Genomic DNA, 13178 nt, shown 5'->3' with positions numbered 1-13178 from the left:
AAAAATTATTTGTTCATACACAAGGTCAACTTGTGCTCCCTCAACTCTGAATAACTTTTTTCTTCTTTCGAATAGGCGGCAAGAGCTTTGCCACGAAGATAATATTAGAGAGAAAAAAGAGAGTACAAAACAGGATTGGTCCCAAAGAGACAACTCTGAATAACTTCAACTTCAGATATTTACGGAATTGGAAATGGACAGCAGTTTGTTTACTCGATCGTGAAATGTTCCAAACCCTTTTTAACCTACTAGCAGCCAGTGGCGTAGCCACACCGGCATACCCTGCAAATCTAGACAGCAGTAGTATATATACTATTATATTGTATATACACTGTATTTGTAAAAAAAACATACGTGGACACCGTCACGTGATGACGGGAGGCCCATATGATGCACTGACGCAGCCCATGTGGCAAGGGAACTCTAATTCTCCAAAGTCCAAACATCCGGTATGTACGCTCCGTATACGACCCTTCGAATTTCCTAATCTAATCTGGATCAGATAGGGAGCCACGGAGGAACACGTGCGTCGCCACCTGACAAGTGAGTCTGCGACGCCCTGGCCGGCCGCGGCCCCTAGTGCCATGCCGCCCTCCGCCATGCTCTGAATGCTGGATCGGAGGATCGCCGTCTAATTCCCACGTCCTGTCTACAGAATATACGGTCGCTATTTTGGTTAGGTAAATTTTAATCTTTGCTCTTCGTGTTTTTAGAAAATTATTTTCTACATTCATAGCTATTTGGTAACATTCATAGCCAGTTGAACCTTCTAATCCTCCACCTGATCAGGTTGAACTAGTGGTGGAAGACTGGTGGTTGATCTGGTTGATGAAGAAGATATAGTAAAACATTCATATTCTTTGGAAAGCGTCGAATAAAACAGTATGAAAAAATAGCATTGTAAGCCTCTGGTACTCTTTTATGCCTATATTGAAACTATCGGTATGACTTTTGAACTATTTATATTGTATTTAGTAGATGATTTCAACTTAATCCTTGAATTTAAGCCTTATCATGTTACTTAGTGCATGTATACCTAAATCACGATTGTAAAATTTATAATTGTTACTGAATTACTAAAATAGATTTATCAAATTGTATATGATTTTTTTAAGGTATACCCAAAGTTAAAATCCTAGATTCACCGCTGCTGGCAGCCGCTAGAATAGTGTACTGGATATGGAGGAGTAAATGTGTGTGTACCACTGGGTACTGGTCCCTGCACTGCACGGACAATAAGTTGGCTGAGCTCTGATTCTAATTTTCTTCAGATTGGCGCTGTACCTCAAGAACAATTTGCATCACTCTGAAGTCTGAACTGAAGGCAAGGAGACGCACGCCGTTTATTCTGATCCACCGGCATTGTTCGCGGAAGCCTTAATTTAACCACGTCGTTGGGTTCACAGAATAGAGACCAAACACAACCATCATGCCGGCCCTCACTTCTAGTCTACCGAAATGGCAGGTAAATTATTCCATGGACCATTAGGTGGAAAGAAACCAGCAATCAATATGCCAATTTCTTGGTGACGAAAACAATCGTGAACAAGGTAAAATTATTTATCTACAAGCAAGGTTTTAAATCTCCGGCTAGCCCGCTATAGCTATTTGAGACAGATGAAACTATTTGTGTCTATGTACAAAGCCGCTATAGCCTAATCTAGCTCCGCTATTAGCTGTTTTAGTGGTTATCCGCTAAACGGCTTAGCCAGAGATTTAAAACGACTGTCTACAAGTCGGGAATATAATAGGTGGACGGCCTAGCTTTGCAGCAGCAAAAGCAAATCAATCATCTGAGATCTGTCAGTACTCAGTAGCTAGTGCCGGTTGGCCACTTGAACGATGCAAACTACTCGGTGCCGTGTCGACCGCGGTGCCATCCTGATGATCGAAGCGCGTGGACGAATAATCCCCACGGCCGTCCAATCAGGCACTACTAATCTCACGCGGTCGCCACCTAGCAGCACGTCAACTCGGCGTCCCGACCGCGCGACACGGCGACGGAGTCGGTGACGATGACGACGGCGGCGCTGGACAGCGACGGCGATCACCACCTCTGCGGCTCTGGCCGGACCCCGCGCCGGCCCTGTGCCGGTGACGCCGGAAGGAACGAGGACGAGGCTGACACGGTGACATAGCTAACGCGCGGCAGGATGCAATGCGATCGATGGATCCGATTCCCATCGATCGCGAGCCTTTCAGCCCTACGGACTGACGTCGATGGAAGTGACACAGAGGCCGTTGTTTCGTGTCCGATTCCGAATGATGTCGACGAGCAGCGATGGCGACACGCATGGCGGCATCCGACATGCATGAGCTCGCGCCGGGGCAGGTGGCAGCGCGGGAGCCGGCACGGCCGCATGGGCCGATGCGTGGCCGTGTCCAGGAGCGGTCGCTGCCCCCCAGCTAGCGTTGTCAGGGACCCGGCCGGCCCGATTGAGGCTGGCTTGCAAGGGACACGCTACTTATGACCTAATCACACAGTCTGCTTCGTCTTGTCTCTTGATTAAAAGTGTGCCTGATAGATGACTTCCGTGGGCCAACGAACAATAACGATCCTGTAATAACGTGTGAACGGTATCTAGCTAGCGCATTAGTGATCAGTGCTGGCTATTCCTGGCTAGGGTGGTCTCATGTGTCATTCACATGCCTGTAGGGCAGCAATGCATGCAACCCAAGCATCCATCTGACTGAATTATGATTTTTGTATGCACTATTGCAAGCTTTCGATTTGTTTTTGTTTTAGAGAAAATTACAAGGGTTGGACATGCATGTTTGTGGATTGGGATCGGAAGACCCTACAGGCTTAATGTATGAATATGACTAAAGAATCGAAGGTGTATTGTTTACTCTATACAGGCATATGCATGCACGCGTGTGTAAAATAAATGTAAACATTCCAGGATCGGAGGCCATGCTGCATTGCCTCCCTGATTCAGTGATTGTTATCAGTTTTTCACACCCTGCAAGTTGACGCATAAGTTTCAGCGTTCTGCACTACTACTACTTTACTCCCTCAATACTAAAAAAAAAATGAAGTCGTTTTGGACAAAGCTTAGATCAAACATTGGGAATATAAATCATGAATAACTTTTAAGTCGTTGAGTTTGAAAATATGAAAACCATATATATAGATTTGTCTTAAAAAAATACTTTAACAAAAAATTTACATATATTATTTTTTGATAAATATCTTTATAAAAATAAGTAGTCAAAGTTATGTTTTTGAAGACCGTGTCGTTGTCGAAAACGATTTTTTTTTTAAGTATGGAGGGAAGTACTATGTACGGCTCGGTCAAAACAATCCAGCGGCAGCGGGTCGGCCGCCATGATTCCTGCCACTGCTGCCGCTGCTGCTAAAGCGCGCGCATTACATTTGCTGTGGCCTGTGACAGCAGCTGCCGCAAGCACAGTAACCTGAATCAATTCAGACGCATTAACGCAAAAGGCTGTAGTGCTGCAACTGCAAGATCAACCACAGTCGATCGCAACTTGCAAAGAGCCGACTCATTCAATGCCACGCAAAGAAAGAGCAGATTAATTTAACAGAATTAAATCACGAGGCTTTTCGTTTGTCCAATCGTTTGTTAACTAGTAGCGCCGTCGCTTTTTTATGCTGTCAGCTCAAGCGAGATGGCAGGCGGTGAGGCGGTGAGGCCTCGCTCTCGATGGACCGAACCGATCCTCCTCCGGCCACCCGACTCCCATTCCGCGCTGCCGCCGGTCAGCGAGATGCCTGGCTGAGTCAAATCCTCCGCCTGCAGCCAGGCATCTGCAACGATCGATGACCGATCGGCGTCCCGTCGGGACGTCCATCGGCCAGGCAGGAGCCAGCCATGGCCGATCGAACAGTGCACTCCCCGTCGCTGTCCTTGTCCCACTGGGACAGCTCCAACCGATCACAGCGAGAACAGCTACTGTACATCCGAATACAAGCATCTTCAGATCACTGCAGTGCATCACCCGATCTCCAGCGCCCCCATCGGTCGCGTCGCATGGACACTAGCTGGTCTGAGGCCCGCACGCGGCCGCGGCCGATGGGATGCATGCACGGCACGAACGCACACGGGTACCATGCGCGCGGCAGCAAGGGATGGTCATGGAGACGGGGATCCAGGTGCATGCCGAGAGGACCGGTCGATCGATCCCGCGCGGGGGCCGCCGGTGCCATGGGCGCGCGCGCTGCGAACCCTACCAGGCTACCAGTACCACCACCACCTGCCGCTGGAGGCTGGACGGATATGGACGCATGGACCCCCGGGGCGGCCGCATGCGTGCGCTACCTCCCATCGGCTCCGTCCCACCACCCACGGCGACGCGCGCAGATATGGCAGGTGGCGACGGCGGTGTGTCGAGGAGTGGCCGGGGCAGGGGGCGGCTTGTCTTCGCCGCAGCGTTTGGGACCGGACGCCGCCGCGCCGGCGAGATTTGGGCGTGCATGCACGCACGCATGAGCTTGAGCCTGGCCGGGGGGGCCTGCTGAGCCTGACGCGGACGCGACCGCGACCGCGCGAGGCTTTTGGATGGAGCTGTTTGTAACTGGTGTCATTCTTGTTTGGCCTTGCGTTGCGTCTGCTCTGGTGGTCTCTCGTGGACGTGCCTGCTTGTCCTAGGGTCGATATGCTGCTACGTGTTGTGTTGCCACCGGGTTCGCCGGCCGCGGTGGCCAGCTTTTACTCTCTGGTTCCATTTCAAACGCTGGAGCTGGAATTTCATATCAATTCCCACTCCAACTTGGATGTTCGTGTGTGTCCAGATTAAATGGGCGAGCAAACAGTGCTGCGGTTTCTAGACAAGCATCTAGTGATGCTCGTGGTAGATGGGCGGCCGATGCGGCAACAAGTGGTCACGTTGTTCAGAGATCAGCTGCAATCGGCCTGCGATGCCATGGCACGATGATCTATCCGTCCGTCCGTTCGTCATTTATAGGCGTGGACCCGGCCGCGAGGCAGTCGCGTTACCGGCCACAACGGCAAGTAACCGACCTGCTGCCTGCTCCGGCCGCCGGCCCGCCACGTAGGTTCTACGCGCGTGCAAGAGAGGGAGAGAGAGAGCTTGCGCTTGGCCGGATGGGTTTGTCCGTGATGCTGCGCCGCTCCCGTCCGGCCGCGCCGCCCACGGCCAGCCACGCCACGCCCCGCCGCCCGCTCGCGCGCACGCGCCTGGTTACGCAGCTCCGCTCGCGACCTCTTAGGGCCGTGCCTCGCTGCACCGCCGCCGCCCAACCGCGTCACCTGAGCCCAGCGCTCCGGCCCCAGCCACCTCCGACCGTGCTTCTGGAGAGTGAGAGATAAGCACACGGGAGAGAACGAGTGGATGAGAAAGAGCAAACGAAGGACTGGCCTTGCTTTTGTTTGATTCCACTCAACATGGTATGCATCCATGGACCAATGGCCCCTACATGTAAGACAGTGATAAACAAAATAAACAACTTACGACTATAAGCACTAATAATGACCTTTAATCATTTACATGTTTTGTGATTCTTATGTTATAATTCTTGCATTCCAAACGTCTCTTTCTACTGTTTCTTATGTTTTTCGTTTCCTTTGTTTTACTACTATACATCCATCCTATTCATGCGTTTTTTTTTCTTTCCTCTGCTTTGCTGTTCCCTTGTTCCAAACGAGCCTGTGAAGCTTTTGGCGCTACGGCCGCGCGCAGCGCCTTGGACGCCGGGAGCGCTAGAGCGTTCCACGGCCACGGCCCCCCTGCGGCACGGACGCGGACGGACGGACGGGCCTGCGCCGCGTGGTCCGGCACGGTGGGCGCGGGCGCCGCGCGCGTCCGTGGCCCGGGCTGGCATAGCGCGCGGGCGCCGCACATGAGCCGGACCAGGCCGTGCGGTGGGTGGTGGATTCACCGCTCCCTGCGGGCTGCGCGTGGCGTGCGGCGCATTTGCCTGCCTCCCCCGTCTCTGCGCCGTTTATCAGGCAGGCAACGCCGGGGCCGCGCGGCTGCTGGTGGGTGGCTGGTGGTCACCGCCCGCCGCACTGGTCCCCCGGCGGCCTTCGCCCGTATACGCCGCAGCGCGTGTTGCCCAACCATTTGCTCGCCGACTAGAAAGCCACGACGCTAGCTTCAGAGCTCAGCCGTTCCGTAGCACGAGGTTTTCCAACACGAATCTGCAATCCCCATTGAAAAGAGAAAGGCCACCGCTCAATTCCGATCCTTGCGCCCAGTCAAAATGATTCCAATTGTTCCAATTGCTCGTGTGAACCACACGAGCAGTTTCGATTGATACAGATACATAACACAAACAGGCTCAAATTTTCTGAAGCAGTGCGCAGTGCTTTCAGGTACATTCAGAGCGCCAGACCGAACAGGACTGCAGCAGCCGGCAGTCGGCACGGCTGACGCCAAAGAAAAGTGAAGGCCCTGTTCAGGCAGGACTTATTGCTGTCGCGGCTGACTTGTAGGGCTGATTTGTTATGAGAGAAAAAACACTGTTCCCATGGATGAAAAGTATGACTGATTCTGGCTGATAAGCTCAAGTGAACAGTGAACAGAACCAAAGCTTTCAATGCGAATCACGCTTGACATGCATCCAACAAACCAGTGGTCACATGATACTATCATAGTAGGAGATAGTACAACTATGGAAGGAGCACGTTAAATGACCAGGCAGTACTAGTAAGCAGTAACGGTACGTTTTGCTTTGGACCAGAAGGACCAGTAGCCAAAGGGTTTGGACTTAATAACATTGAAGTAGTTGACAAGGGGTCACTGGCTAAGAGCCCCCAACTAAGGCTACTAGCCTTGCTATGATCAGAAGAGCCTAATCATTCAGCACACAACAAACAGAAAACTAACAGAAACATTCTGATACTTTTCTGGATCTCAGGAAGGCAGATGTGCAGCTAGGTTATGCGAAAGGGATCCTCACAATGACATGCTGTATGTCTCCTGGTGACCAAAGTCTCTCCACGCCCTCTGGATCTTATGGTTTCTGTGAAGTTCACACAAAAGGATGTAGCAGATAGGTAAGCAGTGAAGAAATGTTTTATATAACAAATAAAAAAGTACATAAATAGAGTAGTTCTCACTTGGATTGGAAGGTAGAGCTTGAACTCTGGCGGCAGCTCCTCCTCTGAGTAGAGGCGGTCAGAGAAGTAAATTCTGCGAAGCCGGCAGTTTGCATGAACCTGCACCCGGAGCGTCTCGACGTAATTTGTGCCATACGCCCTTTTTGTCAGATCAGCGAGATTCAACTGGATGTTGTTCCAGCCATCGTCAAGCTTCAACGGCATTGTGCAGATATATGGCTTCACCCTTGTAACAGACTGCAAAAGAGTTTAGAAGTCAGTGTGATTGGCATTGCATGCACAGTGTGTACACACAATTCATGTGCCTCATTTCTTTTAAATGGTGAAAAATGGAAGGGGTAAAATACATCAACCATTCAACTCAAATCCAACTATGCAAAAGAAAGTGCCAATCAACCCAAGTCCACCTTATTACTAAATAATAGATCAGCCATCATGATTACAATGATTTTCATCAAATGCATAAAGGAAGGAAAAAATAGGCGAAATATAAGACTAAATATCTTCACAGCCGTATTGTTAGCACATAGCAAAAAAAAAAAAAAAAAACCATTATATACACCACATGTGTACGAGCCATCCGTAACAATAGGCCCCAGAAAAGGGCATTGAGGACTAGATTGACAGAAGTCCACGAGTAGATGTAAGGATGTAAGTGGGTACCCAATGATGCTTTTTTGGGTCAGCTAACTAATTATGGTCAACGGCCATTCTAGTTCATTTCTCCCCTCACTCAAATTACGTGAAATGCCATTCTAGTTCATTTGAGCAAGTTTTTGGGTCGACTAAATGTAATTAGAACTTGCATCCCTAAGTAGAAGTTTGCAGGGTATAATATAACAATATGTCCTATGTTCCAGTTTCCCAAAGCCCAAGGGTTAAGGTGAAGCAGAAGACATTTGTAGACTGGGTTACATTTACACCACTCAAAGAAAGAAGAAAGTATTAGAAGAATAAATAAAACTTGTAAAAAGTAGAAGAATTGCAGGTACTGATTGCCAATCCAAGAACTAGTATACTTCTATTATTATTACTTCATTACAATCTATGTTCTTAGTATGAAATAAAATTGTCAATTGTTTATCCAAGAAAATACAATTCCACCATGTTTTCACAAAAGGAAAATGTAAAGGGGCCATTGATTAAGCAGAATCAAATATATCAGATAAGCAAGGCACACAATTTATTTCTGCAGAAAATGGAATGATCAGCAGCTTTTACACACTTGAAAATTTGATGCTCGGAATCGACGTCGGACATTCTTGTCATCCAGAACTTGGATCTCAAACGTGAAGTATTTCTTAAGATTTTTCACAATAATGGCCAGAAATGGAAGCTTAATCCCAAGAGTAGCAGAAGGATCAGCTGGGCATGTGATGTAAGTTGACTGTACATTTGTTCCAATGATTTCAAGTACATTAGATTGGATATCTTCATCTTGAGGTCGTTTAATGTGCCCATTCACAACTGCAAGTGGATAGAGCATTAAGAAACAGAAATTGTACATTTGAGTTGAGACAGGTTTGCGGTATGTCCAAATGAAGCACATATGTATTTACTATTTAGGTCCCAGAACAAGCTAAACTAGCAAGTTGCAGCGTATGTACTGATGGACAAGTTTACACATTCATGTCAAATATTTCATAAAGATTTTACGTTGTTGCTGGAAGCCAATGATCAATAACAATCCAATGATATTCTAGCAGATGAAGTTCATATTTTCATAATCTATCCCACACACTAAGTGAACAAAAGTTAAGAAAGCCAGCATCAGAAGCAGATAATGCTTTAGCAGCTGAAAGCTCAAATCCTAACCAAATGAACAGATGCTCTTATTTCGTGTCAGCACTCAGCAGAACAAAATGGAAAGGAAAGATGTATTTGAATATTAAAGATGACACATCAAGAAGATGACAAACCTTCCTTGTCCCATATCTGCAATGGTTTGGTCCTGAACAAATCACAAGAGAAACGCATTGATACATCTTGTTCAAGTTCGCATGATAGCAAAAGGAGAGATATGGGATCACCACACTACGTACCCGAGGCTATAAAGAATGGACAGGAACCCAGACTGAAACGTATTCTTGAACATGTCCTGAAGCTTGTAGATCAATTAAACTGCAAAATACAAGAACAAACAAAAATAAGAACATCTTCATTCTGCAATCCACAGTAATGTCGGTATCAGCTAGGCGCATAGCATTGAAATCTTGAATCATGACAATGGTTTGAGAATGTGATAAGATGCAATTTCATTCCTTTGATGGCACAGTTAATTAGACCGCTGTATCCTCGTGAGAACTATTATAAGTAAAACTGCATCAGCAGTGTCAATAACAATAGTTGAGATATATGTCAAACAAATGTGGTTGTTAGTTTTTTTTTTCTAGAAAAAGCAAAGGTGGCTTCCTAATCCCCTGCCTCAGGGTCGGACCCAATAAAGGATATGTGTACACCCAACTTTTGCCAAAACAAATCGAATTTCATTAGGTATAATACATATAAAAGCTCGTAATTAGATCAGATCCGAATACAAATAACCGAATAACCTACCCAGATAGATTAAGTTAGGGTTCGGGTGCTCGGTTTGGCACAGCAGGAAGGGAGAGAAGGGGCGCGCGGTCGACGGCGAAGGGACCGAGGAATACCTGGCGAAGGAACCGACGAGGCAAGACCCCGAGCACGTGGCGTGGGGCGGCGGTCGCTTAGTTGCGGCGGCGCTACGGGAGCTCGCGCGCGAGCACGGTGGACGTGAGGAGAACAGGCGGACGTGAAGTCGTGAACGGAGCTCTCTAATTTTTTTTGTGGGCTGTAACAGGGCTGAATATCTGTAGGCCCAATGGTCAAAATCGAATTGTCCAATAAAATCGGTTTGGCTGTAAATACCAACCCAATAGCCCAATATTCGAGCCGAGGCTGTGAGGCCGTACAAAGGACGAAGGTCTTGGGTGTAGTTTTCTCGGTTTCTTGCGACGGTTGCATGGCTTTTGTTGGGCATCGCTGCTCAAACAGTCCGATGCTTGGGCAAAAACGCACAGAAAATGTCAGCGCTTTAGTTTTGGGATTTGTGGGCACTTAATGAACTCTTAGGTTGGATTCTGTTTGAGACTTTGAGTGCAAGGTAGGATGAGTGCCGCCTAATTTTTTAGATGGAACGGTGTCATTTTTTTTATTGAGTAGATGGGGATATCTTAATTTTGTTTTTGATAAAAAGGGATGAACAGATAGGACATCTTAATTTTTAGTTGCTTGATTTTCTTTACATCCCGTTTGGATGTTGGCATTGAGATAGGAATCAGGGAATTGGAATTGCATATTTTCAATACCACGTGTTTGGACGTCTTGGAATTCACTATTCGAATTTGACCTCAAATTCCATATGGTATTGCCATAGTTACTAACCGGCCAGTCATGATACCGAATTGGAGAGGTCTGTATTGGTCGGAATCAGCTGAACGAAGCACGACCGCACGAGCTGCTACCTTGCGCCGCTGTAGCTCAACAGCGCCGCCCGTCACCGTCGAGCTGCCTAGCGTCGACGTCCGCCGCAGGACCTCGACTACGCCGCTCATCACCGTCGAGCTGCCCAACATCGCGGCCCGTCGCCGTCGTCCGCTGTCGGAGCTCGGCAACAAGGCTTGCAGCTTGCTGCCATCGAGTTGCCCTGTGTCGTCGTCCACCGCCCGCCACCGGAGGTGCCCAGCGCTGCCCACCGTGGATCTCGACAGTGACGGACACCATGGATCTCGTCCGCGCGCGCTGCCCGCCATGGATCTCGTCGTGTGCGCTGCCGCCAAGATGTCGTCGGCGCCGCCTGCCGTGGGTCCCTGCAGCGCCAGCCGCCGTGAGCTCGTCATGGTGGGTCCGCTCCTCGCCATGGACCTCGTGGATGGCTGCCGGCTCCATGAGCAATCCTCATTTTATTTCCGTTAGAGGGACATCCAAACAGCTTTGGTATTGTGTTTGTTCTAGTTTCCACCTGACCAATTCAGAAGACATCCAAACAACAAAAATGGAATCATAGTCCAATACCATTTCATCATGTAATTGAATTGGAGATCCAATTCTGTTGACCCAATTCAATGCCAACATCCAAACGGACCCTTAGGGGCCATTTTGGGGCATGTTCGGCAGGACTGAAAAATATTGTTCCGGCTGATTGTTGTGAGAGGAAAATATTGTTCTAGCAGGACGTGAACAGTGATTTCGTGAGGGCGAGAACCAGCCAGCCAGCCGGCTTAAAGCTAGCCGAACGGGCTCTGGATCCTTTATTTTGGAGGAATTAAAATGTACTTAATGGATTAGACTATTTGGCTTACAATTTGGTATTCCATAACTTTCCTAAACTCATAAATAAGCCTATCTCAAATTTAAAAACTCGAGCCACGGGGGAGAGATGAGCTTCTCACGCAGCTCGAGAAAATCCCCGAACCTCGGTCCCACCCATATACAGCGGCACCAACATCCCCGTGAGATGGGACGGCCACAAACCTGTACTTTGGTGTGAGACAGACGAGGGGATTTTTTTACTCTCGAGCCTGAAATTCGTCTCTGTGAGGAGATATTTTTACTCTCAAGCCTGAAATTCGTCCCCATAGGGAATTAAACTCAAAACCTGAGGGGTGCCGCCGGAGCCATCTAACCAGTTAGGCTAGAGGACCTTTGGCGCATATCTTAGATTCATAGGGTGAGAGATGAAAATGGATTCTATAAATCACTATGCTATAATTCTACTCTCCAACTTATAACATACTCTTTAACTCATTCCCTACAATAAAAATACAACATATAAGTATGTCCTTTGTATGTCTAACAATAAATATACAAATATATTTTATATACAACTATATTAGCTTAATCAATCTATGTCTAAATTATAATTATTAGAAAATTCAATTCCAAGGATCAAATGGGCAACATCCCACGCATGTACTCACGCACCATGGCTGATTGGCTGTCATGGATGTCACTGCACCAGCTCGATTCACCATGCTTTCTCCGCCAATCCAACCAGCTTGCTCGCTCGACTCGTCGTCATGGCCTCTTGCTCGCAACATAGCTCTCCCAGCTGTCTGTGGCGCCCGCCAGCTGCATCGTGTCATAACTCTCCCATCTACACATGCATCCTTCGCATAGACGTGATCTCCTAGGGAGCAGAATAACCCCTTCCCAATAACAGCGTCCTTCTAGTTTTGCATCTACTATTTTCTTTCTGCCCTAGTTTTTGTTTCCTGTGTATCACACTCTCTAGTGTGTCCTGTGTATCGCGCTTTTCGATAAAACTTCCCTTTGTAACGTGTTTTGCGCATTATGCTTATCTTCGCTGAGGACACACGAGACGTGTTCATGTGCAAACACTACATACCATAACTTTAGTCATTAATTAATTAAGATCAAATAATAATACAGAAAAGTATGAGTACAACGGTAAAACTCACCACTGAATGAAGCAAAATGAGACAATACAACATGACAGATATGACGTAACAATTATTTTTGAAATTGCAACCTGTCAAATTCTCTATAATCATTGAATATAGAACAACTATTGCATTTCCAAGCATGTAATTCACCAAAATAACCTTCAACCCGAATAGGCATTCCGCCATTAACTGGTTAAAGAAACAAGTTCAAAAGTTAGCTATAAAGAAGATCTCTAGAGCTCAATAAGAAAAAAAAATCAGCAGAGGGCTCAGTAAGGCACAAAAAATGTAAAAAAAATATCAGCAAAGGGCTTAGTAAGGCACTAAAAATGTAAAAAAAAAATATCTATAGAATGGTGGAAATAAAAACTCAATCTCTATAGCAAAACTGTTGTAAAAAAAATCTCTAGAGCAAAATAAGGCAAAAAAAATGTGAAAGAAATTAGCCCATTGATTCAACAAGACAAAAGAAATCATAGTAGTCTCTAGACAAAAAAGTTAAGAAGGGCTTGAACCTTCGACCTTGTGGTTAACAGCCACACGCGCTAACCAACTGAGCTACTCCAGCTAACTGCATGTATGCTCAATTAATTCTATATCACTTAAGTAAGATCCATCGCGACTATAATAGTAATAACTGCCATCCGAGCCGTACACGATCGTGACGCGGCCCACTTTCCTCCCCCGACTAGAAGAACATCCTCCA

General features: G+C 47.2%; 1 protein-coding gene across 1 annotated transcript; it reads right to left on the bottom strand.

Moving 5' to 3' along the window:
* Positions 1–6588: 6588 nt before the first annotated feature.
* On the bottom strand, positions 6589–9842 carry LOC136552100 (uncharacterized). The gene is made up of 6 exons (XM_066543643.1): positions 9698–9842; positions 9089–9167; positions 8966–8997; positions 8272–8513; positions 7047–7283; positions 6589–6949 (listed from the first exon to the last, which is right to left on the bottom strand). Exons 2-6 carry the CDS (start codon positions 9139–9141, stop codon positions 6941–6943), a joined length of 573 nt encoding a protein of 190 aa, XP_066399740.1. The 5' UTR covers positions 9142–9167; positions 9698–9842; the 3' UTR covers positions 6589–6940.
* Positions 9843–13178: the final 3336 nt, after the last annotated feature.

The sequence above is a fragment of the Miscanthus floridulus genome, chromosome 4 (assembly GCF_019320115.1).
Source record: "Miscanthus floridulus cultivar M001 chromosome 4, ASM1932011v1, whole genome shotgun sequence".
NCBI lineage: Eukaryota > Viridiplantae > Streptophyta > Magnoliopsida > Poales > Poaceae > Miscanthus > Miscanthus floridulus.
Note: the sequence above shows the minus strand (reverse complement) of the source record. Positions and strands in the feature narration are given on the sequence as shown.